At 44.1% G+C, this 26932-nt stretch overlaps 1 protein-coding gene across 3 annotated transcripts in view; it reads right to left on the bottom strand.

Annotated features, from left to right (window-relative positions):
- Nucleotides 1-26932, bottom strand: part of PPP1R21 (protein phosphatase 1 regulatory subunit 21) — a 139427-nt gene that overhangs the window by 94611 nt on the left and 17884 nt on the right. For all 3 annotated transcript variants that reach the window (XM_085894131.1, XM_085894132.1, XM_085894130.1), the window contains exons 5-7: nucleotides 20188-20292; nucleotides 11452-11616; nucleotides 4139-4197 (exon numbers count right to left, since the gene is read on the bottom strand). In XM_085894131.1, the coding sequence (XP_085750257.1) occupies nucleotides 4139-4197; nucleotides 11452-11616; nucleotides 20188-20292 (329 nt within the window). The remainder of the gene's footprint in view (nucleotides 1-4138; nucleotides 4198-11451; nucleotides 11617-20187; nucleotides 20293-26932) is intronic.

Here is a 26932-nt window from a genome sequence, read left to right as displayed (position 1 = left end):
AGCAAATCCTCCTTTTATTTTGGCACTTAGCTCTGTCCAAAGATAGTCTTTATTACCTCTGCCACCTAAGGTGAAGGAGGTTATGTTTTCACCCCTTTCTGTCTGTCTGTGTACAAGATATCTCAAGAAGTTGTGGACGGAGCCGTATGAAAATTTGTGGACAGGTTCGATGTGCGACAAGGACGAATTGATTAGATTTTGGTGAAGATCCAAATTCAGGTCTGGACAAGAGAATTATTTATTTTTTTAAGTGATTCTTCACCATTGAGAGATTGGGCCAAAAACGATACAGAACTGTATGGCATGATATTTCAAAAATGTATTGGGCCCGAAATGTTCTTGTGGATCAGGCATTACGTGGTGGAGGTGTGAGTCCACCGAGTGTCCTTCGAGTTGTGCTTTGGGATCGAGGCGCTTCATTTGGGAATATGCGCCCCAAAATGGCGCCGAGCCGCTCCCTAGGTGGGAAACATACACGAGTAATTCGTGAGGCAGTATTCAACACCAGGGCTCAAGAACCACTGTGTGGCTTCCTCGTCAATCGTGCTTGCTGATGCCGCTCTCTGCAGAATGGCGCTGCTCCCTTTAGTGATATACACGAAGCTTCAAGGTCCGTATCCCACGACCCAGCCAAGAGTCAATGGCCATTATCTTGCTTAGCACACAGGCAAACTTACAGCATGACACGAGAATCACGCAGCCATTTCGTCGTGGCAAAGAGGGGAGCAAAGCGAGATCCTTCGTCCCAGCCACGTTGCTCTCACAACTACCGTCTGCTCTTTGAACTTCACCCTTCTTCCACTCGCTCTCTGACGTCCCGCGCTTCAATCATCCACTTCCGGGTGTGGCTTGTTGGCACGAAAACTGGGAAGACGGGGCTTCTCGCCTGCTTGGACGTGTGGCACGTTAAGGCCCAGTCACACCATGACGTTTTAGCCAGCAATGGCAACGTATCAAAATGAATGTAAAACGCTGGCTTACGCTGAACTTTTGATGTTTTTTTTAAGGATTCGGACGTATTCATAACGAGTTGGTCGTATGCATAACATATTAGTAACGGACACAGAACATTTCGTTGTCTTATCGATAACTTATACCAACGAATGCTTAGCCTGTTGTCGACGTTCACAACCTCTGCCCAACGATAGTTTAACTTATGCATAGCGCTGCACGTATTGCCGACGATCACGTGGCATAGCCGATTAAAAGGCTGCCGCACAATGATTCAAATCATAACTGTCAGAGAAATGGAAGTGTCAACATCGCAGTCACACCTTGGCGATCTTGCCAGCGTATGCCGACCTCTGAAAAATGCGTCTAAAACGCTGACGCATGTCGAATACGGTATGGGTAAGTTTGGTATACGTGAATAGAACGCTAAAGTACGCTATCATACGTCGTAGTAAGTGGAGTACGTCTTGTACTTTTAAACGTGTTAAACATTTTACGACGTACTTGCCGTATGCCTCACACGTTCCACATGCGATGGGAATAAGTTGTACGCACGATATGCAATCGTTGGCACACGTCACCAAAAGTTACTTGTAAGTTACTCATAAGTCGAAACACGTCAATGTAATGGTTAGCGTCAGTGTTCAAGGCTCCCTGTTTTTTTTTATTTTTTCTTCTTCTTCGGTACGACGGTGATGTTGACACTTCGATTTCTAGTGCAGTTATAATATAATACAATTAAGAGGCTGCCGCTCAACGACATAAATCATAACCGCACTAGAAATCGAAGTGTCAACATCACCGTCGTACCGAAGAAAAAAAAACAAAAAAAACAGGGAGTCTGGAACACTGATGCTAACCATTACATTGACGTGTTTCGTCTTATAAATACCTTATAATTAACGCGTGTCAACGATCGCGTAACGTGCCTACAACACGTTACTCATAGGTTAGAAATAAGTTTCGGGTACGCTAAACATTACCTCGACGTGTTTTGACTTGTGATTAACTTACAAGTAACGTGTGTCAACGATCACATTATGTGCCTACAACTTATGGCGAGCGTAGCGGAACTTTTGAGTCATACGCTGGCATAAGTCTTAAAATTTCAAGCATGGAAAATTTGAGGACAACTGCAAAGTACAACGTTTAAAGCCAACGTACTACGACGTATGGCAGTGTTTTTCAGCGTGCTCTCAATGTTTGCAAAACTTACCCATAACGTATTCGACGTGTGCCAGCGTTTTAGACAAATTTTTCAAAAATCGGCATAAGCTGGCTAAAACGTCAAGGTGTGACTGGGCCTTTATTATGGTTGTTGTTATAAAAACGTAATTCTTTCATTGTTGGTTTGTAATACAAAAACAAAGGGAAAAGGCCACAGGAGGAAATTAAATACTGGGGGAATTGGCCTCCATCCCTCTCTAATGAACACAGCACCCCCCCCCTCCACTGTGGTGACGAGTAACACTAAAGCTCACAGTTTCCTGACTTAATTTACATCGAGATGTCTCCTACATGTCCACGGACCAAGCAACTCTATACAATCCTATTTCTTTTATGAAATTCCTCCATCTACCCCACAAACATAACTATATATATATATATATATATATATATATATATATATATATATATATATATATATATATATATATATATATATATATATCCAACATCATCAAACTGTATATGTGAAGAAATACAGAAATATACAAAAAGTGTAACTTGAGTCAACATTAAGAGTCTAATTCTCCAAATCAATCGCACATTGACTAAATGTCCAGTCGTAGATTTCCAGGTTACTGTCAAATACCATTTTCTAAACACCATATTTTTCAGCTTATAAGTTGATGTGGAGTACAAGTCAAATTGGCTAAGGTCCCCATTTTTATTTCCTTCAGTCATAGATAAAGTCGATTTGGAGTACAAGACGAAGCAAAATTAACTACGCTAGTTTGCAAAACTGAATGTCAGACCAAACCTTCGCCTTCCACCAGTCCCAAACACATTTCTCGCTCACACCACATTTCCTGTGCGCAGCCACATTCCCACCATTTTCCCAAACAAACGTAACAACTTCCAATTTGAAAGCTGCCATGTATGACTTGCGAGACTTTACAGGAGGCATTTTGAGACGATATAGCAAGGATGGATACATATGATTGGGATTGAAAGGGATGGATCAAACATAATTGATGAGTGCGTGCTTGTTATTGATTGGATAACATTGCATGCATCAGTGAGTGGATTAACGATAAAATTCCCACCCAATCGGCAAACGTTCTGGGAAATGATTTCTGGACAGCACAGTGTCGAACATTTTTGAGTTGAAGTTTTTCAGGACTTTTTTCTTCTCAACACAAGATTCATACAGATATTCACATTTCTCTGGCACTCTGATTGCACCATCTCACCCCACCTAGGTGATGACTTCTCCACTCTGGATTCGCTGTGTGGCCCGTTTCATTTCTCGATCGGTGATGTCTCGATTCCACATTCGTCGTACGACTCACCTGAAAGCCTGCTCAGGGTAAGCCTGCTTCAGGCTTAACTCACATTTGCCTTCCCAGCCTACAAATTATTCAAGCAGTCCATTCGAGACACAAAGGCCTGAACTCCTTCACTGTCACCCACCCTCTCCGCACCCATACTGTACCTCTCCCATCCCAACAAGCAATCTTGGCACTACATTTTTGTGAGTACGCCGATAACTGTTAATTCAATTGTCCATTTGCGTATATCATTTGTAATCTTTATTGATTTGTTTAATATATGTCATTAATGTGTAGATAAGTGATGTTAAAGTTATGTGAGGGTAACCGAAAATGCTCTGGGAACAAATCCCCCTCTTGCCCTCCCCCCGGTAATTATAACACTTCGTCCATGGGAATATCTCGTCTGCTTAATACAACTTAGTTCAGAAAATATCACACCTTGCAATTCAATGTCGTAAAACATTGATAACTCAATTCTGAGTACAAGTAGAGGCTGGGACTTTCAGGGGGGAAAAAACAAACAAAAAAGGTATCAGCCCACTTCATGTTTGATGTACTGTTCTTTCATTCTCGCCCGTGTCTTTTCCAGCATAGGGAGATTAATAAATCTCAAAAATTTGCAAAATAGCATTTCATTCTCATATTGTACTTTAAAAGTGGACTGAAAAATATATATTGTGAAGCCTTACCACTCGTCTGCTCGCAACCGCTGCTCTATCGCTTCCTTCTCCAATGCTTGAACTCTTGCCTGTGTTAAAACACGGAGTTATATTCTGTGCTTATATTGGGATCACCATCCAAAAAAGGGGAGGAGACAAGTCACATGGATTTTCACAAGCTCACATGAATCAGCAGATCAAAATGGTCAAAAGGAAATGGGTTGAAAAAAGGAAGAGAAAAGAAGACGAAGAGGAGAAAAGAAGAAAGAAAGAAAGAAGAGGAAAAAGACCAGCAAAGATGAATGTTTTTGCAGCGCCTGCATATCATTAGAAAAATTACATGAACATGAGGATAAACAACTCCATATTGATGAATGTGAAATAGTAGATATCAAAAAACAAAATAACAGCATTTGGTGTTCCTCTATGTCCGAGGAAACATTCACAATTGATGCGTTTTACCAGCTAGGAGGAGGGATAGATGTCGATCTGAACGTGTGTGTGTGTGTGTGTGTGTGTGTGTGTGTGTGTGTGTGTGTGTGTGTGTGTGTGTGTGTGTGTGTGTGTGTGTGTGTGTGTGTGTGTGTGTGTGTGTGTGTGTGTGTATACATACACATATACAAACACCCACACACATCTCTCACCTGTGGATGGAGGGAATAACCAGCCAGCTCTCACCTAAATCAACTACACCTTATACATGCAGTCAATTAGGTGAGAGTTGATTGGCTATTCCCTCCATTCACAGGTGAGAAATGTGGGTGGGTCTTTCTTTATTATCTTGCCAAAACGAAGTTTTTGCAAGATATGTTAGTCAGCTTGTATGTTTTTTTTTGTTTGGTTGGTTTTTTTTGTTTGTTTGTTTGTTTGTCTGTAATCACGTATAAAAAATTCTGCAGAGCACAGTTATCATCGGAAGTTTTGTAACTTCGCATATCAGAGGCCTATAGAGGTCCCTTTCAGCGCACAAAATTTTGAAGGTCAAGGTCAAAGGTCAAGATCACTTTGTCACAAATCAGGGGAGTCGACGAAACCCTTATTTTTTGAGTAATTTTGATCGGATTGTCTTCAAACTTCATGGGAATATAGTTCATGGTCTGGCGCTCAGCTGATTAATTTTTGGTGGCGATTGGCCTTGACCTTCATGGTTAGCGCCTCAGGTCAAACATATTTGACCCCAAGGTCAAATTTTCAAGTTTTAGGAACCATATCGTGTAGTACCTCAAATTGAACACCTCGATGAGTACTTTCTAGACATGTCAAGCTTGAGACATTATGACGTCATTTGGTGATGTTATGAGGCAAAAGCATATTTTTCATGGTTACTCTGAAGAACGATTCTCATCGGAATCTCTCGTAGGCAGATATTCCTCAAGGAGTCGCTCCTGGTGGATAGCAGCTCTGTTCACCTCAGTGTGACCTTAAAGAAGTCACACGTGGTCACCTTTTGGCAAGATACGGGTCACCCTACAGGTGACATTGGTTTATTTATATATTGACTGCTTTTGACATTTGCACGTGGTACATACATGCTTGGAAGCCTCATTGGTATGCATGGCTGTCTATGCTATTGCTGATGATTCGCCACTAAGTGATGAAACCAGTCCAGTAGCTGAGGGGGTGTATAGCATTGGGATTCTCATGTGTGTACTGTGTGAACGTCTTTATAGTTGTTGAAGAACTCTGGGAATGGTTCGAAACAGCATAGCGCTTACCTTGTATAAGTCTTCTTTGGTTGCTTTATGCAGCTACTTAGGCAAGAGGAGTGTGGGAGGGGTCAATAAATAAATAAATAAATATATATATATATATATATATATATATATATATATATATATATATATATATATATACATACATACACACATATAAATAAATAAATATATATATATATATATATATATATATATATATATATATATATATATATATACATACATACACACATATAAAAAAATAAATATATATATAAATTTTTTTTCCAACTTTTGGTTGGAACCACCTTCTTCCTCTTAAACTATACACACACACACACACACACACACACACACACACACACACACACACACACACACACACACACACACACACACACACACACACACACACACACACACACACACACACGAAGAAGAAGTCGCTTCCAACCAAAAGTTGGAAAAAAAAACAACAAAAAAAAAAACTCCTTCACAGCCCGCAAAAAGGAGGGGGGATGGGTGGGCACAGCTGGACCCACCAATCAACGCCGTTCTGCAAAAATCAAGGTCAAGGGTCTGGTTCCAGAATGGCATCGATTTGTAGGTCCAGCTGTGCCCACCCCCATTTTTGCATTTTTATTTCGGGGATTTTGAGTTTTTATTTGCTCTTGAGAAAGGTCCGTGGATGCAAAGTTGCTCCGTGTTGCTGATTGAAACGTCGAGCGATTGTTTGCTCAATTAAACATTTGGAGAACTCAAAATGAATTCATGCGATTATAATGTATATATATATACACATATTGTTGCGGTTCTGTAAAAACCGCATGCCTCGAAGGCAATGGCACCCTTCATGCAGTTATTTCATTCGTATTCATGTAGTTAGTCCTCCCCTCATGTCCAGTGGGTTAACGGGACAAATTGCATTGCATGGATCTCGTAGTTAGGTCTAATAAATATCTCCGATTCATACTCTGACCCTACTCTAACCTGATCCCTTTAGCCATAGTACATAAGCATGCAAGCACACACGCCATTCAATAGGCAATTGTTTAAAAGCACACCACGCGATGCCTCCCGTGGCTCGGATCATCCACATCCCCACTGCACATTAAACAACCAGCCCAGTGATTTGCACACCATTATTTCATTCAAATCTGCGTGCCAATTCCCAACCGGCACCTCACCTTACTCCACATCTCGCTCACCAAATCTCATCACTTTGACCACAAATGCCTCCCACACACGGGGAAAATATTCCTGCACCCCCTCGTACGCCTGCATCGCTACAATTCGCCACTCTATTTTGAGGAGCACCGCGCGGCGCCGCACGATGCTCGCCCACGCAACGGACGCTAATAGCTCCACCGCATCTCACCGGGAACGTCCCGGGTGAGCGACTGGAATTGATACAGCCCTCATCCAATCGTCAGACCATGGCAAGACCGGGGGCAACAAGGAAGAGATCGCAAGAAGAGCGATCCGGGATTTTGGTTCAGGTCCCGGGTGTACATTTTGGCTCGTGAAGGAGCCCATGGGTGGCAGAGAAAGTCCGCTGCCATCCAACATTCAGACTGCACTCGGTGCACGTTCAGGACCGGGGTACCGGCTCGGGGAGCATGCCCCATGTTAGGTCAAGAGCTCCGAGCAGGTTTCCGCTCCCGGAGCCTGGCAGGGTGTGGATAGGGCTGCTGTGGCCCAATGGAGGAGCAGGATTTGGGCCACAGCGCGTCACTTAGCACGTCGATTAGCAACCCGCCGCATCACGAAGTTATTTGTGTGCGACGGGCGGCGATTCCAGAGAGTCTGGTGGGAACCCGAGGTAGTTCACTCCTCATGGTCTTCGCCCCCGACCCTGGGTCTGCAACAACATGATGGCCTTTAAACTATAAACAAAGAGAAAAAAGAAAGGCAAGCAAAGATAAATGTTGCTCAAAGCACCTATGTGTCAATATTCTACTTCCTGCATGTCGCAGTTTGGCTGTCGGGTAGCTATCATTTTGTTGGGGCGCGGCTATGTCGCTGATGCTGTGCCCCTACAGTCTACACCATAATACTGGTACCCATTTCACCGACCGCGGAAGGACGACAGGCTGAGTCAACCCCACCTGATGTTAACTTAGCAGCCAACAGGGTTTGAACTCAAGACCCGAAGATCCCAAGTCAACCACCCAAAATAACTAGAGCCAACACCAGGGTTATAAGTGTCAATAAGTAGAAAGAAGCTATTGCCCACATAATAGCTTCAGGGTGAAAACACAAACACACAACATAACCTTTTGTAGCTTTTGGTCCATTTTCAATTGATAAGCAACTTCATTTTGTGCATCACTGAGGGCCAAGTAGAACAATGATCAAGCGCGCAAATGCTCAAACACGCCTGTGTCACATGACCTCACCCATTCCACCCTGTAGCCTTATAATTGTATTCTTCTTAAAGATAAAACTGATGCCAATGTAATGGGAATGATCTTTTGATCATCAGGACCACACACCTTTTGAAAGCATGTGGTTCCTGCACCACGTGGGTCATCTGTATGTCGAGAAGTGAAAATGAAAGTTTGTAATTTAATGCATAAAACCTTGTAGATTATTTTTAATTCCCTCAAAATCAAGAGAGTGAATGCTTGGCACACCTTCTTGTCAAAGTCTGCATGGTCTAAGATCTTATGACTCATCTCTACCACCTACCCAAGCTTTACAAGAATCGATAGGCTGTATCATTATAATCACCCCTTATCCGCTCCCCACTTCCCCCAATTTTACAAAAAAAAAAGCAAAAAACTGTGAGGGTGGAGGTGGACGTGGGAAAGCCATAAAAAGAGAGAAGGACAATTAAATGATAAGGCGAAGCATTGTTTTTTGGTATGCAAACTGTCAAGGCTCGTGGAAGATCTAGAACTCAGATCGGATCAGGACACAACAGAACAAGAGGAGCAGCAGAAAGAGAAGGGGGAAATACCAACAATAGGGCTGAGGGACAAAATCGACGGAGATGGACAACAAGGGATGTGAGGTAAGGGAGGAAGCAGGGGATGGACGAGATGGATACAGAAGCAAACTCTCAGAATAATCCCCTTTTCAACAACGTGTGAAGCCATGCACTCTGCACATCTAAAGTCCTCGATATCAAAAAAGTGCTTTTTTGACTAAAGAAAATGGATGCATATATGAGCTGCACAGTAGCAACACAGGTAAGAGCTGCACAGCAGCACAATTATTAACTCCAGCTAACTCCACTCAAGCTGCAGTTCACTGTAATCATGCTTAAATAAGTACAGTTCTACTGTGGAGTACAATTTTTATCCAGTAATTACTATAATAGTTGACCGCAGTAAGATTACAAGAACTATCGTATCATAAATACTACAGGATACAAGCCGGTAGGCGGACATGGGTAGTCGACTACCCAATAGAACCTGACGCGATGGGCCTGTTCGATGGGGAATTACCTGAGGATTAAGCACAACAAAATTCATGATTCTCGCTTCAAGGGTTAATGCTGCAGATTGTTTTTTCGTTAAAATACCCCCACATTTAGAGGTTTTTCGGCTGTTGCTCGGCAACGGAGGGGTCCATAGCAACGGTTCTTTCTCACACATAACTAGGACATACCCTGAACCTACCATACCAGTTTCATGTATATCTGACTCATAGTCTCTGAGATATAACGAACTTCGTTTTTTTTATTGTTTTCGACCAGGGTTCATTCAAAGTCTATCTTCTCCGACAGTTTTCATAGGATCCGGCTGGAAATTTTTGACAATATGGCTGAATGTACTGCCCACAGTCGCTCATGGCCCGATTTTTGAAAAAATAATTTTTTTTATGATTTTTCAAAAATTTCAAGGTCCCGTTGCTCGGCAAAGGTGGTGTCCATAGCAATGGTTCTCATTTGCACACAACTCGGTCATGGTATGAACCTACCAACCAAGTTTCATCGAAATCGCCATTGTATTAAATGAAATTGCCATTTTAAATACTGATAATAAGGGTAGAACAAATCTCAAAAAAAACATTTTTTTTTCGACTAGATCGACTACCCAATAGATAAATTGGGTTTTGGGTTTGTTCGTTACCTCCGCAACCGAAGGTGGACAGAGGTTATGTTTTCGACCTTGGCTGTTTGTGAGCAGTGTATCTCAAAAGGTTATGGATGGATTCAGATGAAATTTTGGTGTACAGGTTGGGTGTGTGACAAGGACGAATTGATGAGATTTTGGTGATGATCCAGATGGAGAGCCATATCCGAGACTCATTTAATTTTCTAATTGATTCTTCACCATTGACAGATGGGGCCAAAAACGATATATAGCATGATATTTTTAAAAAGTTGTGTACGACCGATGACAAAACTTGGTGGATGAGTTCGGTAGGTGACAAGAACAAGCCGATTAGATTTTGGTTCAGGTCCGGATGCAGATCCAGCCTATCAGTGGGATACAAAACGTAACCTGTTCAGCCTGGCGGAGGTATGCGCTCTATCGAGTACCTTTCTACCATTTAAAATGTAGGACTTCAGAGTGCTTTTGTAGTTACTATCGTACGACTATTGGAATGCTCTTGCCGATGTGAATGAGTTTAAATGAGGGGGGGAGGGGGGAGAACATTGCTAACGTAAAAATAATTACCAGTTTGAAAGTGATGTCAAAATCTTAACCATCACAGCCATTTTACCGACGAGCTCCAGCAAAAGTGTCCAATGACAAAGAAAAGAATGAGCTTCTGGTACTCCACAACATAGTTTCTCTTATCAAAGCAATCCTCTTCTATTTCTCTGCAGAGCTTCAACCATTCTTCCTGTTCCTGTGTCCATTAAGCTGCATTAGACGATATGAACTTCACCACCTGCTTGACGTTTGCCTTCTGTAGTCAAGAGGAATGGTAGATGTTGTCATCACCAAGTGCATGGGAGCTTCGTCATTCGATAAAACAAATGGCTGGCTGTTCAATGGCACATCACAAAAATATTGCTAACTAGAAGGGCACTTGGTAGAGCGCATTCCTCCACCACACAATGCCGGATCCACGAGAACATATCAGGCCAAATACATTCTTGAGATATCGTGCTATATATCGTTGTTGGCGCCATCTCTCAATGGTGAAGAATCACTTTAAAAATTATAGATCCGGATCCGGATCTTCACCAAAATCTAATCAGTTCATCTTTGTCACACACCCAACCTGTCCACCAAATTTCATCCAAATCCGTCCTTCACTTTTTGAGATATCCTGCAAACAAACAGACAAACAGACAGACAGACGGGTGAAAACAAATCCTCCTTCAAACCTCTGGTGGTGGTGGTAAAAAGTGCTTGGGTATGAAATTCAGGTTATAATGGAAAAGTAAACAGTGGACTCATGAAGCTCTTTCAATAAAAAGAGGTGGAACGTATCTGCAAGTCACCAAAGCACTTGTCCACCCACATTCCTTGTCCTGGCTCTTTTCACATGAACTGTCCCCTGTTCAACCATGGCACATATACAATCCCCCATATCACTTGTGAACCAGTCTCATTCAATCCAAAAGTCTGAAAAGGATATTTTTTTTTAATTCGGCATCATTTTAAAAAAAAGTCATCGTCACCAAGTCGTAAGCACAATGCTCTCAAATAACCAACACAAGTCGTGCGCCATTGCTATCCAAACCTCAAGACGTGCTTTATCCTGCTGCAGCCTCTCAACGTTCTCCTGCTGTCGAAGTCGCATGGCTTCCACCATCCCATTGTGTCCAGCAGCTACTGCCTCAATCTCTGAGAGTTTACTTCGCAGTTCCGACTCTACCCGCAGCCGCAATTCCTCCCCTTCAAACACCTGCAGCAAAAGATAGCATGATCATTACCCCCATTTGTGTGAAGCAAAAAAGGGCATTAAGCAATTGGTTCACTCTCTGTTTGTCTGTCTGTCTACAGACACAGTCTATGATCGAGGAACAACTCAATTTCAATTGAATGTTCCATTTTGAACACTGCAGAACACGAATCGGAACATGAACCTGCAGTTTAGCAGTACTTTGGCTCCGAACGTCAAATTGTACAGGATCTCGTCCCAATTGCACATGAGCAGAGGTGTGAGATAATTTATTTCGTCTGCCTGCCCGTCTGGCAGTCAATTAAATTTGAAAATCATTTCCAGCAGGAAATTTAGTGTTTTAGAGACATCACAAAGGACACAAACAACAGGCGTGAATGACTAATGTAAAGTTTTAAATAAGGTCGCGTAATAGACGCTGCATCAATGGCGGTAAACTTCCAGAAAAAATTTTTTTTTTCTTTTTTTCCGACAGCCTTTAAAACTTTAATTTTATTTCAATTGAATTACATACAGTACTTGAACACTGTAGAACACAAATCTCCTTCTTGGCACTTTCATAAACCTTCAGTTTAGCAGTATTTAATTGGACAAAATATTACGCCATCTGGACCAACCAAATTTTACGCTCGCTCTCTCATTGTTGGGGAATATCGAGATTCAAACAAAATTGTGGCTCGTGGGAGATATAGATCATGCTCGGAAGCGCAAAGCAAGAGTTTAAAAGACCCTTACCATGTCCTTTTTCTCAAGACTGCGCGGGGTACGGTGTTCTGTGAACTCTCTAGTTGGAAAAGTGAGGAAAGCAATTGAGAAGGAAGATAACAAATTCGCATTTGCATGTTTAATACAAATGCAAGTATCACTCTACGTCCCAATTTTCTGACACAAACCTAATGATTATATTGAAATTTCTAATTAGAATGTCTATAAGTAAGCATTTTTAGAACTGCCTCACCATAAACTAAGAAAACAAAGTGGCCAATCCTTAAGACGCCGACTTGTTTGGTGTTTTCATGTGAACAATTTAACTCGTGACGCTGGGATCCCAAGTTTATAAATCACCTTAAAATGTATCGATTTGTCTGTCATCTTCCAACATACTTGCAATTCAAATAATATCTACTGCTTGTAGATTAGTGTCTCAAGGGTTGAAACATGGAGTCACCAAAAGCATGCAGAAGAGGTTTCATGCATATTACACACAAATTTTACACAGAACACATAAAATTTCCTGGTTAGAGCATAATCTGTACATCATAAGGAAATAGGAAAGATTTCAGAAATCATTAGTTGGCAGTTGGCTAAATTTGGAGGTCACTGTGAAAGATCAGGTTACCTGGCAACCAAAGAATGGTCAATGAATGCCAGAGAGAACAACACCGAACTCTAGCACTCAGACGCTAGGGCAGTAATACCTCGCTTGGCGCTCAGGATGCATTCCTGGAAAAGACAGCGCTGATTGAAAATGCACTAAAAGGGGTTGTGGTCGTTCAGATGGAGATGTGTTCCCGGCAGTTTTATTTATTCTACGTGAGCAGTTTCTGAGAGCTTCATTGGGGACATCAGTAATAGCGCTAATAATAATAATACAGATGGTAAACATATTTATTTTATAATAAAAATAATAATTTTCTTTTTATTATCCAAAAATATTTTTTCATAATTTTACTTTTTTTTATAACATAATTTTTACAAAAAAAAAATATAAATAATTTTCTCCAAAAATAATTATTTTTATTATAACAACAAAAACTTAAAATATAGACCAACATCAATAAAAAGAATAACTGCCATCACTCATACTCGGCAGCAGTGGGACACGAGGTGGGAGGAGGCTCAACGTGCTGCAAAGAAGACGGTGGAGTATAAACAGCGCTGATTGGCTCAGAGCGTGTGCATACAGTACAAAGAATGGTGACGAGTGCGTTGACTCGGCGAGCGGCTGCATGTGATGGATTGTCTTCATTTATTTTTTGTAAAGACTTTCTCCAAGACAAAGAGCTTTATGAAGAATCAGCGTTCTGCAGGGTGGCGCTAAGCGACGTATTACAGTATGCTCACAGATACAGTATACTGGAACCAACTTCTACATTCTCTTCAATCTCACTCTTCACTCAAGGTCTTCAAAACAGCTGTTCACCACAATCTCAGATCGTCCCCAATCCAAAACCATGATCTTTTCTACCCTCGTTAACCCCACCCAAATCCCTCCTCCTTCCAATTTTTCAGTTTTCCCTCCTTGGAGCTTCCTTCTGTATCCATATTGTTCACCCCATGCATGCATGTTTTGAGTCCTGTTTTTGTCCGCTATGTCCTGATATGTTCAGTGTGCGAGCTCGTCCACGTTCCTCGAAAATACAAAAAGAAAGAAAAAAAGTGCTCTGGCCCCATTGTCTCATCTTTTCTCAGTCCTGTCAATCTATTTCTCAAATGGTCTCCTACATTTATCTTGGAAAGTTTCCAAACGTCACCCCTATGCAAAAGACTTCGAAGACTGGTCCACTCAACAACAAACTGGTGAGCCTTCTCCCCATCATAAGTAAACTGTTGGAATCCATCATTGCTGCAGACCTCAGGCATAATCTCTTCACCTCTATGATTATCAGTTCTACTTCTGCCCGAGTTATTCTCCCACAGACATACTTCTTCACTCAACCCAACAACAAATAGAACCAAACCCCAAATGAGAACTTAGGGTCATCTAAGAAGCTATTGATAATCTGGCAGTAAGTTTTACTCTCCAACCTATACGCTAATTAGTGTAGTAGATAGTAGAAAAATCGTGCAAATTATGATACAAGCATCACATCTGGCATTTCTGTTCTGCAGGGATTTCTGATCAAATCTGCCTGATTTGTCATTTGAAAATCCAAATTTTGAAAAATTTGAAAGAAAATAAAAAAAAAACCTTCAAAAAAACTTGAAGTCAGAGCTGGCTGAAATTCTTGAAGCACAAGTGAACATCACAGACAGAGAACCTAGGGGAGATGCAGTCATCATTGATGGCTCAGCACTAATCAATGCCCTACCTCCAAATACTTCAAAGATATTTGATGACTATGCTAAAGAAGACATCATCCCAAAGGTGGAATCCTATGGTGCCAGGTACGAGAGGATGGACGTAGTGTTTGATGTGTACAAGAAGTCAAGTCTGAAGTCCGAGGCAAGGTCGAAAAGGGGGCAAGGAATCAGAAGAAGAGTGACAGGAACCAGTAAGACCCCAAGTAACTGGAGAAACTTTCTTCAAGATGACAGCAACAAGACTGAGCTGTTTCACTTCCTTGCGGAAAAGATGTGTGAAACACAGACGACAAGCACAGTCATTGTCACAAAAGGAGAAGATGCCATTAGCAACACAAGGAAGTCACTGGATGCTGTGTCTCCATGTTGTCATGAAGAAGCTGACACTCGAATATTTGTACACGCCAAGGATGCAACAACGGATGGAAGCAAGTCCATTATCATTAAGGATAATGACACGGACGTACTAGTCATAGCAATATCTGTACTGCCATCCTTACAGAAAATAGGTCTTGAGAACATGTGGATTGCCTTTGGCCAAGGAGCCAAGGTGTGATGGATTCCAGTCCATGAGGTAGTTTCTGCAATAGGGCCTGAGAAAGCTGGAGGGATCCCACACTTCCATGCGTTCACTGGATGTGACGTCGTGTCTGCCTTCCGCGGTAAAGGGAAGAAAACTGCATGGCAGACTTGGAACGTCTTTGATGATGTTTCTGAAACATTCACCAATCTCAGCCAGCATCCAACATTGATTCGTGATCTTGACTTTTTTGAAGATTTTTTGGTTTTTCATTTTTCAAAATTGGATTTTCAAATGGCCAATCAGGCAGATTTGATTAGAATCCCCTGGAGAACAAATGTGCCAAATTTGATGTTTGTATCATCATTTGCACGATTCCTCTCAAAAATTGCTATTATCTGCCCCACTAAATGGTACTTAGGGGCACTCCTTGAATGGTCATCAGATTTTCTCTGCAAGCAGAAACAATGGGTTAATCATAATTGTGTTCCGTCTCCTGAGCTCCCTCTTGAGGTTTGTGTAACACAAGGAAACACTTTAGGAACACTCTTATTGTGGTCCATATTCACAACGTCTGGTTCCCCCGGGAAAAAAATATTCTGTACCATTTTGCCGATGAATGCACCCTGTACAGAACACCAGGCTTCGAAGAAGCAGGTTGCTGCAGTGTCCAGCTCTGAAGATCTGGAAGAAAAAAATGACTTTGGTAAACTAACTACCTGTTCAATGCAGGAAAATGCCATGCTTTCTCTCTGTCTCTCGATCATCAAGGCATGGAAGAGATGCAGTCCCTGGAGCTTCTCAGCCGCACTCAATGTCTCAAGCACATCACCAAAGTGGCCTCCAACACTTGCCAATGCCTCAGTATTCTCTGCACAGCTAAATCCATTCAAAGCCAGTCAGAGCTCATTATAGTAGATATGGCCTTGAGGCAAAATATCAAAGAATATGGGTCCCAATTCTTACTTGGCACAGCGGCTTCCAACCTTAAACCCCTGGAGGTGATAGTCCAAGGCTCTCCATGTTATCGGCACATTTTCGGAGGAGGCAAAGTCCCAAGGGCTGTTTTTACCCACCGCAAGTACTGTAGGTTGGTGGACTCAGTTTTTCCATCACCTCACTTACAGGCTTCTTCCTCTTACCTTCCCTTGCCTCAAAAACATCAAAATCACCCCCACTCCCTCCCCCGGCCCCCATGCCACACATGATCTTCCAGAATTCTATACGTGGTTACCCTCAACATTCTAAACTGCACCTTCACCTGCATTCTCTCGTCTGTATATCCGGTACCATCTACCTTGCGTCCTTCCCTCCAGTCCTCCAAGACTACTGCCCATCTCCCATACCCACCCATGCTACCAGTTTCCCATACCCTTCTCTCTTATACCCTGGCTGACACATCGCCCTCCGCCTCACCCACTCCCCACAATTTGTGCTTTGCCACTCCTGGATGATATATTTGTCTCGCTGTTCCACTTTGATCCTCTATCAGTATGTGAATCTGTTGCCCAATGTCATTAAGCTCCTTCATGAGCTTACATTTCTCTATGCAAAAAAAAAAAAATGAAGAAAAAGAAAAGGCATTGGGAGAAGGGGTGGTAGACAGGAAAGCCAAATCAATTTGTGTTCATGTGAATGTGCAAGTGTTAATACTTGTAGATTTTTGTTTATGTTCAGTTATGTATAGTTCAAATGCAGTATTGTGTTGTTGATAACATCAAACTATCACACTGGGAGTCTTTTCAACAACAATACCATAAAGATGCCATAGCATAGTTATTTCCTTAGAGTCAATGTCTAGCACAAGCTTAAAGTAATTATTTGTGATATTAGATATGCGTCGCTTATGTAATAGTTAGACGACGTCTACCCATCTCGATGCGAGTCGATAAAATTATCAACCCTTTTGACCCCATTTTTTTTTTTACTGTTTTTTCGTCTGTATTATGTCCTTTGTGTGTCTTTTTCACGTTTGCTCGGCTGTCCGGTACAAAACAAACATTGCGATGATCCCAATTTGGCTCCGAACTGTGGAGGTAAAGGTCATGGCAAGGTCATTCCGCTCACCAGGACAATCAGCGCCCAACAGTGAGTGAGCGGGAGAGGCGTGGGACATCACACAATGAGATGAGGCCAGAGACTTTAAAAGCCCGTGCAGCAGGGGGGGAAATAAGGAGACCCCCGGAATTGATCTCACGGAAGGCTGCGTTAGAGTCGGTGCAGCTGCGTGTGGACCCCGACCCACAGCAACAACAACTCCTGAGCTAACTGCTGCACGGTTCCTGCTGTGTCCCACCAGGCACAGCCAGGGTATTTCTGTCTTGTAAGCTTCTATCTGTTGACTCACGGGGCCAAGAGAAGGTTTAAGGAATCAAGGAATCGCAATCGTTCGTTGGTTTCATAGGCACATATGTTCAGTCGTGGGTGAAGCGGTTTCATTGTTTATTGTTGATTGCTTCATGCATATTCATTCCCCTGTGCCATCATTATTCCTTTATTAAATATACCTGGTCTCGGCGGTGAATTCTGGCTGTGGTGACTGCTTCATTTGGTGGTTTAAAAGACCCACTAAGGGAATAATTGGTTGCGGTTGCCACAACGCTTCTATGACTGCGTCACGTGACTAATTTACTTTGCTCGGCCTAAACTTGATCGAGTCATGTGATGCCTTTGGGCGTAATGCTTGGCAAATTCAACGGTCCCACGGGTACGGTATCAGGAGTGGAAGGGCCGTAATTCGGCCCAGAACCTCCGACTCAGCTGACCATTGTGATCGTTTTGACGCGACTTGCCAGATTTGAACCAGGCAACCAGGACGGACTGACGGCTGTATAATATAATAAAAATGGATCTGTTGCTGTTGAATGCTAAAAGTGGTCAACAAAACACTTTTAATGATTCAGTGTTGAACTTTTCCACAAATATACATATAGCATGTGATGCGTGAGGGATGGGTGCCAAGTTGAGTTAAGAAGCTGGTGACGAAGGAACAGAGCGGTTGGTGGTATTGGTGTGCAGAGATCCACCACACAAGTTGTGTATGAGCTAGGGGTTATCCTCCTGGAGAAGGCCAGATTTACTGCTGCAGAGGAGTCAAAATCTATTTTCCGGTGACATCGTTCATGCATTTTAAAGCCTGGTATTGGCGCACTGGTTAGGGCAGCGGCTTGGGATCCAAAAGGTCCTGAGTTCAAGCCCCGTTAGGCCACTGAATTAATACACCAGGGGGTTGACTCAGCCTGTCATCCTTCCGAGGTCGGCGAAATGAGTACCAGTGTACTAGGCCGGTGTATACCCCGGTTAAAATGGGTGTACCATATCCCTGTGTCGTAAGAGGCGACCAGGGTTGCGTCAGGAAGGGCATCCGGCGTAAAACCTGTGCCAAATCACAATGCGGATCATACGGATGATCCACTGTGGCGACCCCGAAAGGGAGCAGCCGAAAGAAGAAGAAGAAGAAGATCTTTCATGCATTTTATCCCCTTTGTACAGATGTGTTTATCTTGGTGCATCACCTTCCAGCCTAAAGGATTACAGTAGGAACTTTTGTTTGGCTGTTCCATTGGGTTGTTGTCGGATCAGATTTAATTTGTGGTTCTTTAGCATTTGATATTCCTTTGTTGTCAGCTCATTTGTGTATATTGTGCTTTGTGTTATCCTTTGCTTGTAAACCGATTTAATGCAAATAAATTTGGTTACAACTGGGTGAATGTGTGCAAAGGTTTATAATTAAATACATTATTCGCACACCCAAGCAGGCCTCGCCAGCTCCAGTATCCGCGAATCGATGCAGGCATGGTTGGTGTACACGCAAAAATATTTCATGACTAATATTTTATGATACAAAATCTTTGTTATATATTTTAATGAACTCGGACTCCCTATCGGGCAATGCAAGACCACGAGATATGAACTCCCAAGACGTGGAGCGGAGGCGTTGTACACATGCGGCGACTCTGTCGGGAGATGAGGTTCCATTAAACCAACCTATCTGTGCAGTGGTTTCCGCACGAGTGTTTGGTTTGAGGGGAATCTGGTGATGCTGGAGGGGATTACATGGCTCAAAATGCATGCAAGTATACTTTAAAAGCAACAGGTTTAACAAATAATAAGGATGGGGACACAGTAAGAAGAGCACTGAATAAAAATGAAACAGAAAAATAACCCCAACGGTGCTTAACTGGACAGTAATGACGGTTTCTCGCCAAAGTCACAAACTAACTTATCGGAAGCGGACTCAATCAGGGACATAAGACAAATAAAACAACAGACAGAGTGGATGGGGTAGATGTTCGTGGTCTTCCCCCTTTTGTGTTGAGATGTCGGGAGGCGGAGCATGCTTGGGGGTTGGGGGGGGGGGGAAGCAGGCTCTCTTGCATGGCAGCAGGCTGGTCCAGGTGCAGACCTTACTCCTCTCCAGACAGCAGTTCACCACTCTGCACCTCACCCTTCAGTCCGCAGCTTGCTGCTCTGGGGTTTCTCCAATCTCTGCTGCACGGACGCTGTCTGTCACTTCACTCCTACTGTCTGTTTCCTCACTCCCTTGTGCCTCAGCACAGCTACTTTATATATTCAGACCCTCAAATCCCCGAGGGTGATGCCTCCCACCCTGCTCCTGGGGGTTGCGTATGTGCCCCCATGGAGACGCATCGTCGCCATCTCATCGAAACATGGGAGGGAATCCACATGTGCATTCGGCATCTTCTCGGAACGCATTCGGGAGAGGAAAGGAAGGACAATGTGTAATTATTAAAAGTGTTAATTATGGTGGGAAAATGGGGAAAAAAAGAGAACGACAAGGAGCTGCCGAGACATCCACTCTTGGTCACTGGTAATTAAGATTACAAACATTTACGCTAACATTCATCATGAGATAACAAATTACTAATTAACCCCTGATTCACCCAAAAGTCATTTTTGCAAAAATATGATCATGACCTAATGAAAATTTCACTTAAACGACTTTTCAATATATTGACAAATAGAAAATGAAAATATTATAATAATTGATACATGGATTAAAACAACACCTGCTTATGCAACCGTTCATTCTCCTCAATTTTCTTTTTCAAATCTTCATCAAAGACGCAGCGCTGATCAGTCAAATCCAAAGCAGTCACTTCGGCCACCTTTGCCTGTAAAAATAGAACCCATAAGACTGATAACATTGAAAAAAATATGCTTTTGAAAACGTAAGGAGGAAAGAAAAGGAAGAGAAGGGTGAGGGGGGAAGAGGGTGTGTGATTAGAGTGGGCTAAGATGAGGGTGGGCTCAGAAGAGGACAATTAAAAGATGAAGGGTGAGAAGGGGACATGATGCAATGAATGGAGGCTGGTGGATTAAGGAAAAGAGTACACATAAATATATTTATTTTTTTTCTGGTTAAGATGGGTTGAAGGTGAAGGAGCCGGGAGATATGTGGGAATGAAGGAAAGAGGACGAAGAAGAGGAAAATAGGACCGCCTGTCCTGAAGCTCACCTGGATCAGGAGCAACATCCACTAATACCCCTCACAGACCCCTCTTAGACCCTGAATTTTTTTAATGCCGTGAACAAACTTTGGTACGTCAAGGGTGATGAAGTTTTGGGTCAAGTTTCATTGAAATTCTGTGTGTAGTTCCAAGAAGAGAACAAATACCTATTTTGGAGAGGGGACAGAAACCACTCACCCCCCCCCCCGCCCCGATAGACTCCCACAAGGAGCACAGATTTTGATTCAGTTGATACACTTTGGTATGTCATGGGTGATGAAGGTTATGGTCAAGCTTGATCAAAATTGTGTCTGTAGTTTCGGAGAATAGAACAAATACCTACTTTGGGGTGTCAACCTCCCCCCCCCCCCCAACTCCCACAGACCCCCGAGATGAGCGCAGACTTTTATGCAGGTTATAACATTTGGTACATCACAGGCGATGAAGGTTGTGGTCAAGTTAATTCAAGGTCATGTGTGTCGTTTCAGAGAAGAGAGCAAATAGCAATTTTTGTGGGTCAAAACCCTCCCGTAGACCCCTTGAGTGAGTGCAGATTTTGAAGCGATCGATACACTTTGGTATATCACAGGAGATGAAAGTTGTGGTCAAGTTTCATCAAAATTGTGTGTGCAGTTTCAGAGAGAGGGTAAATACCTATTTTGGGGGGGGTCAACACTCCCTCCCTCCACCCCCCCCCCCATAGTGCAAATTTTGATGTGGTCGATGTACTTGAGTACATCATGGGTGATGAAGGTTGTGGTCAAGTTTTATCCAAATTGTGTGTGTAGTCTCAGAGAAGAGAGCAAATACCTTTTGGGGGGGGGTCAAGACCCCCCCCCACCATAGACCTTCCTAATAAGTGCAGATTTTGATGTGGTTGACACACTATGGTACATCATGGGTGATGAAGGCTGTAGTCAAGTTTTATCCAAATTATGTGTATAGTTTCAGAGAACAGAGCAAATACCTATCTTGGGGAGTTCAACCATCCCCCCCCCCAGCCCCACCCCATAGACCCTTTAATGTGAGTGCAGATTTTGATGTGGTCAATACACTTTGGGAGGGGGGGTTAAAAAAACCCCCATGGACCCTCTTACTGAGCGAAGATTTTTATCAATACACCTTCGTTAGGAATCGGATATCAAGCTTGTGGCCAAGTTTCATTAAAATCGTGTGTTTCGTTCAAGCAATAATGACTGATGTTTATGGACTCACTGACTCACTGACTGACTCTCACGCACTCACCTCACCTTCGGACACTGCTCGATTGCACAAGGTCACATGACTGAAGTTCATAAATTGATGGAGAAGGCTCACAAGCATGCGTACATGCAGCTCAGACTGACACGCACACAATCTCGATACAAAGGGATAACATAAATGCACAAGAAGACACAGGAATGGACACACAAGATGAGCAACAGTGCCGGTAACAAATGACATCAATTTTCAACAGTATCCCTACCTTTGGAAACAAGTCTTTTGGAGTGGAGTACCACATGACCCCACAGAAATAAAAACAGAGTTCAAGTAATATGCAAAAGGTCGAGTTGACTTATCAAATTTTGCGCACAGTCAGATCAGGTCAGGCCAGGAATGGGAGCATGTGCCAGAGCAGCGCGTCGCTGCATCAACTTTCCGCCGGTAATCCAGGGGCCTCCGCCTGGCTATCCCCCAGACAGATGCCAGGCCCATACCCATCTCCTTGAGATTGTGATCAACCTGCGGAAACCATGAGGCATGTGGTCGGCACATTGGCCTCCTCCACTCGCGAGACTCCATCGCTGAGAGAATCTGGTGAGCAGGATCAGCATCAGGAAAACGAGCCACATGTCCATACAGCCGCAACTGACACTCACGAACTATGCAGGTAACAAATCTCATCCGAGTCTCTCTCAGCAACCGCTCGTTGGACACAAAGTCTGACCAGCGATAGCCAAGGATTCTCCGAAGAGACCTGGTGCCAAAGGAATCAAGTCTCCATCTCAGATCCTTGGTCAGAGTCCAAGTCTCGCATCCATAGAGCAAGACTAGAAGCACCAAGGACCTGAATACTAGGACTTTCGTCCTCCCGCACAGGTACCGACAGCGCCACATCCCATTATCCAGTGAATCCATGACTCCCCAGGCCCGACCCAGACGTCTACTGACCTCTGACTCACAGCCAGCAGAGACGTGAATATCACTGCCAAGGTAAGTGAATCTCTCCCCGACCTCAACATCCTCACCACAAACAGGTACAGACAGGACAGCAGCATCCAAAATGTCATTGAAAGCCTGGATCTTAGTTTTGACCCAGGAAACCCATAATCCCAGCGGCTCAGACTCCTCATTCAGCACCTCGAGGGCCCCCAAAAGGATATCGAAAGTCTCCGCAAAGATGACTGCATCATCTGCGAAATCAAGGTCAGAGATCTTGACATTCCCAAACGATGCACCGCAGCTCGATCTCTTCGACATCATCCCTAGAATCCAGTCCATGCAAGTGCTGAAAAGTGTGGGGGCCAGTACACACCCCTGACGAACTCCAGTAACAACAGGAAATAAGTCAGAGATGGTATAACCACATCTCACAGCACTCTCAGGACCAGAGTGGAGTTCAGACATCAGATCGATCAGTTTTGGTGGTACCCCGCGAAGACCAAGAATCCTCCAGAGGACATCCCGATTCACTGAATCGAACGCTTTACAGAGATCAACATAGGCTGCAGGCAGCCCCTGCTGAAACTCTCATCTGCGTTCGGTTGGGACCCGAAGAGCAAGGACACGGCCAATCGTTGACCTCTTTGGTGTAAAGCCTGACTGCTCTGGATGCTGGTGCTCAAGCAGATGGTGGCAAAGCCTATCAACAATTATCCGAGCAAACACCTTGCCCGGAACTGAGAGCAGAGTCACCCCTCGGTAGTTATTGCAGTCTTGGCGATCACCCTTCCTTTTCCAGAGAGGGACGACAAGGCCCCTCTTCCAGTCAGTTGGGATGATGCCTGTGTTCCAGGCAGAGCACAGAACTGCATGCAACAACACAGGTGCAGCATCTCCACTAGCCTTGAGAAGTTCAGCATGGATGCCACAGATCCCTGGAGCTTTACCCCATTTCAACCGGTTCACCGCAGCCTGTGTTTCCACAAGCGAAGGTGGACCACAGTTGATTGGAGGGTCAGCATCAAGGATTGCAAAACCCCTGACATCCAACTCGACAGCTGGTGGATCAGTCTGGTACAACCACTCAAAGTAACCGGCCCAACAGGCCTTCACTTCGGACTCCTCTGTCAAGGGCCCACCACCCTCTGCTCAAACTGCAGCACACCGAGGGATGGGCTTGGATGAACGCAATGCGCGAATTCCCCTGTAAACAGGATGAGAATCACTTGACCACAGGTGATGCTCCACCCCCTCACAGATTCCTCGCACATAGGCCTCCTTGTCCACCCTGAGCGCACGTACAGTTTTATGCCTCAGCTCCCAAATCAGCTCAGCTCTGCTATTCAGCCTGGCCCTGCAACTCTGGTAAATTGTATCCAGTGTCTCTTGAGAGACAAAATTCTTCTTTGCCCTACGGTGAGTTCCAAGACATCCACCGGCAACATCAAGGACGGTGGTCTTGAAGGCACTCCACAACTCTTCAGGACCTTCCAAAGCACCCAGACACCCCACATCGCCACTCAGCTCGTTCGCAAACTCCTCAGCTACCCTCTCATCCTTCAGCTTGCCAACATCCAGCCGAGGCTGGGATGTTGCCATATTCTTGGATATGAGCTGCAAGTTCAGAGTTGTGACAACCAGTGGTCGGTATTAAGGAATTGAGCACTCTGATAGACCCTTCAGTTCTGGAGCATCCTCCAGTGACCATGAACAAAGCACATGGTGAATCTCCTTTGCCACACCACCATTGGAATACCAAGTCCAGCGATGAGGCTGTGGATGCTGAAACCATGAACTAGCCACCCAAAATCCATGACTTTAGTGATATTCTGGTTCACAGTTCAAGACCCATGGGGACTAATACATGTCTCATAACCATCCCGATCAGTGCCAGTCGATGCAATGAAATTCACCAGGACTAGAACAGTATCTCACCTGGGGAATGATCAACAACAAACTCGAGCGCGGCATATACTGCCTCTTTCACAGTCAGATCACTCACCTCAGTCGGAGTATACACAGAGACCAGGGAAATGACACCCAAAGAGTGACGAATCCTCAGTCTCATAATACGTTCATTGACCAGTGTTACCTCAATTAATTATCATGGGAATCAACAGATTCGACACAGCCACAGCAACCCCTTTGGCGTGGTAACAATCAGAGCGACTCGACCAGTTGTCAGTGTAACTACCCCCCATGATCGCACCACTATCCGGTCTCCGAACTTCAGAGAGTGTTGCAATACCAATGTCCAAACACTTGAGCTCAGACGTTAACAGAGACAGGTGATCATCCTCTCTTAGGGATAGGACATTCCAGGCACCCACCCGAAGGGACCGCCTCAGGTTAACCCAAGGAGACCGCCGTCTGGTGGACGACACCTCAGCACCACTCTGACACTCTCCTGCAATCTGACCCGGGAATGTTACCCCATGGTTTCCCTCCTATCGTCAAAGATTGGAGGTCCCGAAGGCTTTGCCCAATCCCGTCATCCGGTGAGCTGCCCTTCGAAGGGAAGCTGCACAGGAGGTACTCCCACTGAGTGGGTTTTCAGATTTCTTTGCGTTTTGCGGAATGAAGGGTTTTATGGTGGTCGGAGTGCAAATCCTGCCACCAACCTCCTAATAAAAAGTAACCCAACTGCAGGACGACGTCCGCAGACACAGTTGGGCACTAGATATGGATGGCCGTTGGTGCACAAGGATCTCCTCCGCCCTTTGAGCTCCTCCACGCATAGTCGAGGCTCATGAAAGAGCTAGTACACTGAACGGACGAAGACGTAACATACAAAAACAGGACGCAAAACATGCATGCATGGGGTGGACAAGATGGACACAGAAGGAAACTCCAAGGAGGGACAACTGGAAAATTGAAAGGAGAGATTTATGTGGGGTTAATGAGGGTCGAAAAGATCATGGTTTTACATTGGGGCCAATCTGAGATGGTGGTGAACAACAGTCTCAAAGACCTGGAAGGAGGACTGAGATTGAAGAGGATGTGGAAGATGATTCCACAGGTGGGAAAAAAAGAGGAACAAATGAGTGGAGGTGAACAATGAACCTGCATTTAGGTAGTTTCACACGGGTGCAAATTAACATTTTTATCCACCGGCCAACAGGGCCGGCCGGTGACTAGAAAAAGTTACCAGCCCAGCAGAATTTCTACCGGACCGATAAAATAAAGACAAAAGTAACAAATTTGATCTCAAACATTTTTAATATACTCACATGAGTGAGTTGGATGGATGGATGAGTGAATTTGATGAGTGGGGTGGGGGTGGGGGGATGATGCAGGGAGGAGGAGGTTGTGGGTGATGGGGGGACCTTTTTGTGTGGGTGTTGGAGGGGCAGGGGGTTGTGAGTAGTGCTGGGGGGGGGAGCATTTTTTAGGGTGATGTGGCTGATGGACGATGGGGGGGGGGTGTTGTGGGTGATGGACAATGGTGGGGGTACTACTTATCCACCCAACATCACATATAAACTCACTCATCCACATAACCTCACCCATCAAAGTCGCTTCACTGACGTGAAGACAAAGAGTTCGAGGGAGCGGGGGCCCAACTCTTTCACGAACTGGCTGGCTCGGCCTGGAGTTCGACTGAAGGCGATTTGGGTGGTAATTTGTTCAGGATGCCGGCAATAACTCGCTTCCTCTTTGTGAAAGACAACCGTGGGATATGTAACGTTCCCCGATTCGTGCTAGCAGACGAGACGGCCAGATTAACTGCTCTCCGAGGGGACGGAGCACTGCGATGAAACTCCCTGCCTGCGAAACGGTACTCCAACAGTTCATGGTGCGGTCGGAATCAAACTGATTGGACAACTCGAAGGTAAATAAGGGTGCAACGTCTGCAGCTTCACGTCGGAAATGAAGGAAACTTGTGTGTCGGAGATTATTTGATCTATCTCTTCGTTAACGCTGTATAATCTCCATAATCTTCTGAAAATGAGACTGCCTCTCATGGAATGTTGGTTTTATGTGCACCGCACTGTATATGGTAATTAGATCTGATTTGACCGTGTTTGGAATGACTCCCATGAACAGGTCCTTGTACGTGTGAAACTCACTCATTCATCTAACTCACTCATTAACCCAAAAGCCTCATCAAGCTCACTCATTCACCTAACCTCACCCTTGAAACTCACCCATTCACCCAAAT

This window comes from Eptatretus burgeri, chromosome 9 (assembly GCF_056783735.1).
Source record: "Eptatretus burgeri isolate ZD-2024b chromosome 9, Ebu_testis_v1, whole genome shotgun sequence".
NCBI classification, from domain to species: domain Eukaryota; kingdom Metazoa; phylum Chordata; class Myxini; order Myxiniformes; family Myxinidae; genus Eptatretus; species Eptatretus burgeri.
This window is presented reverse-complemented; position numbering and strand designations above follow the sequence as displayed.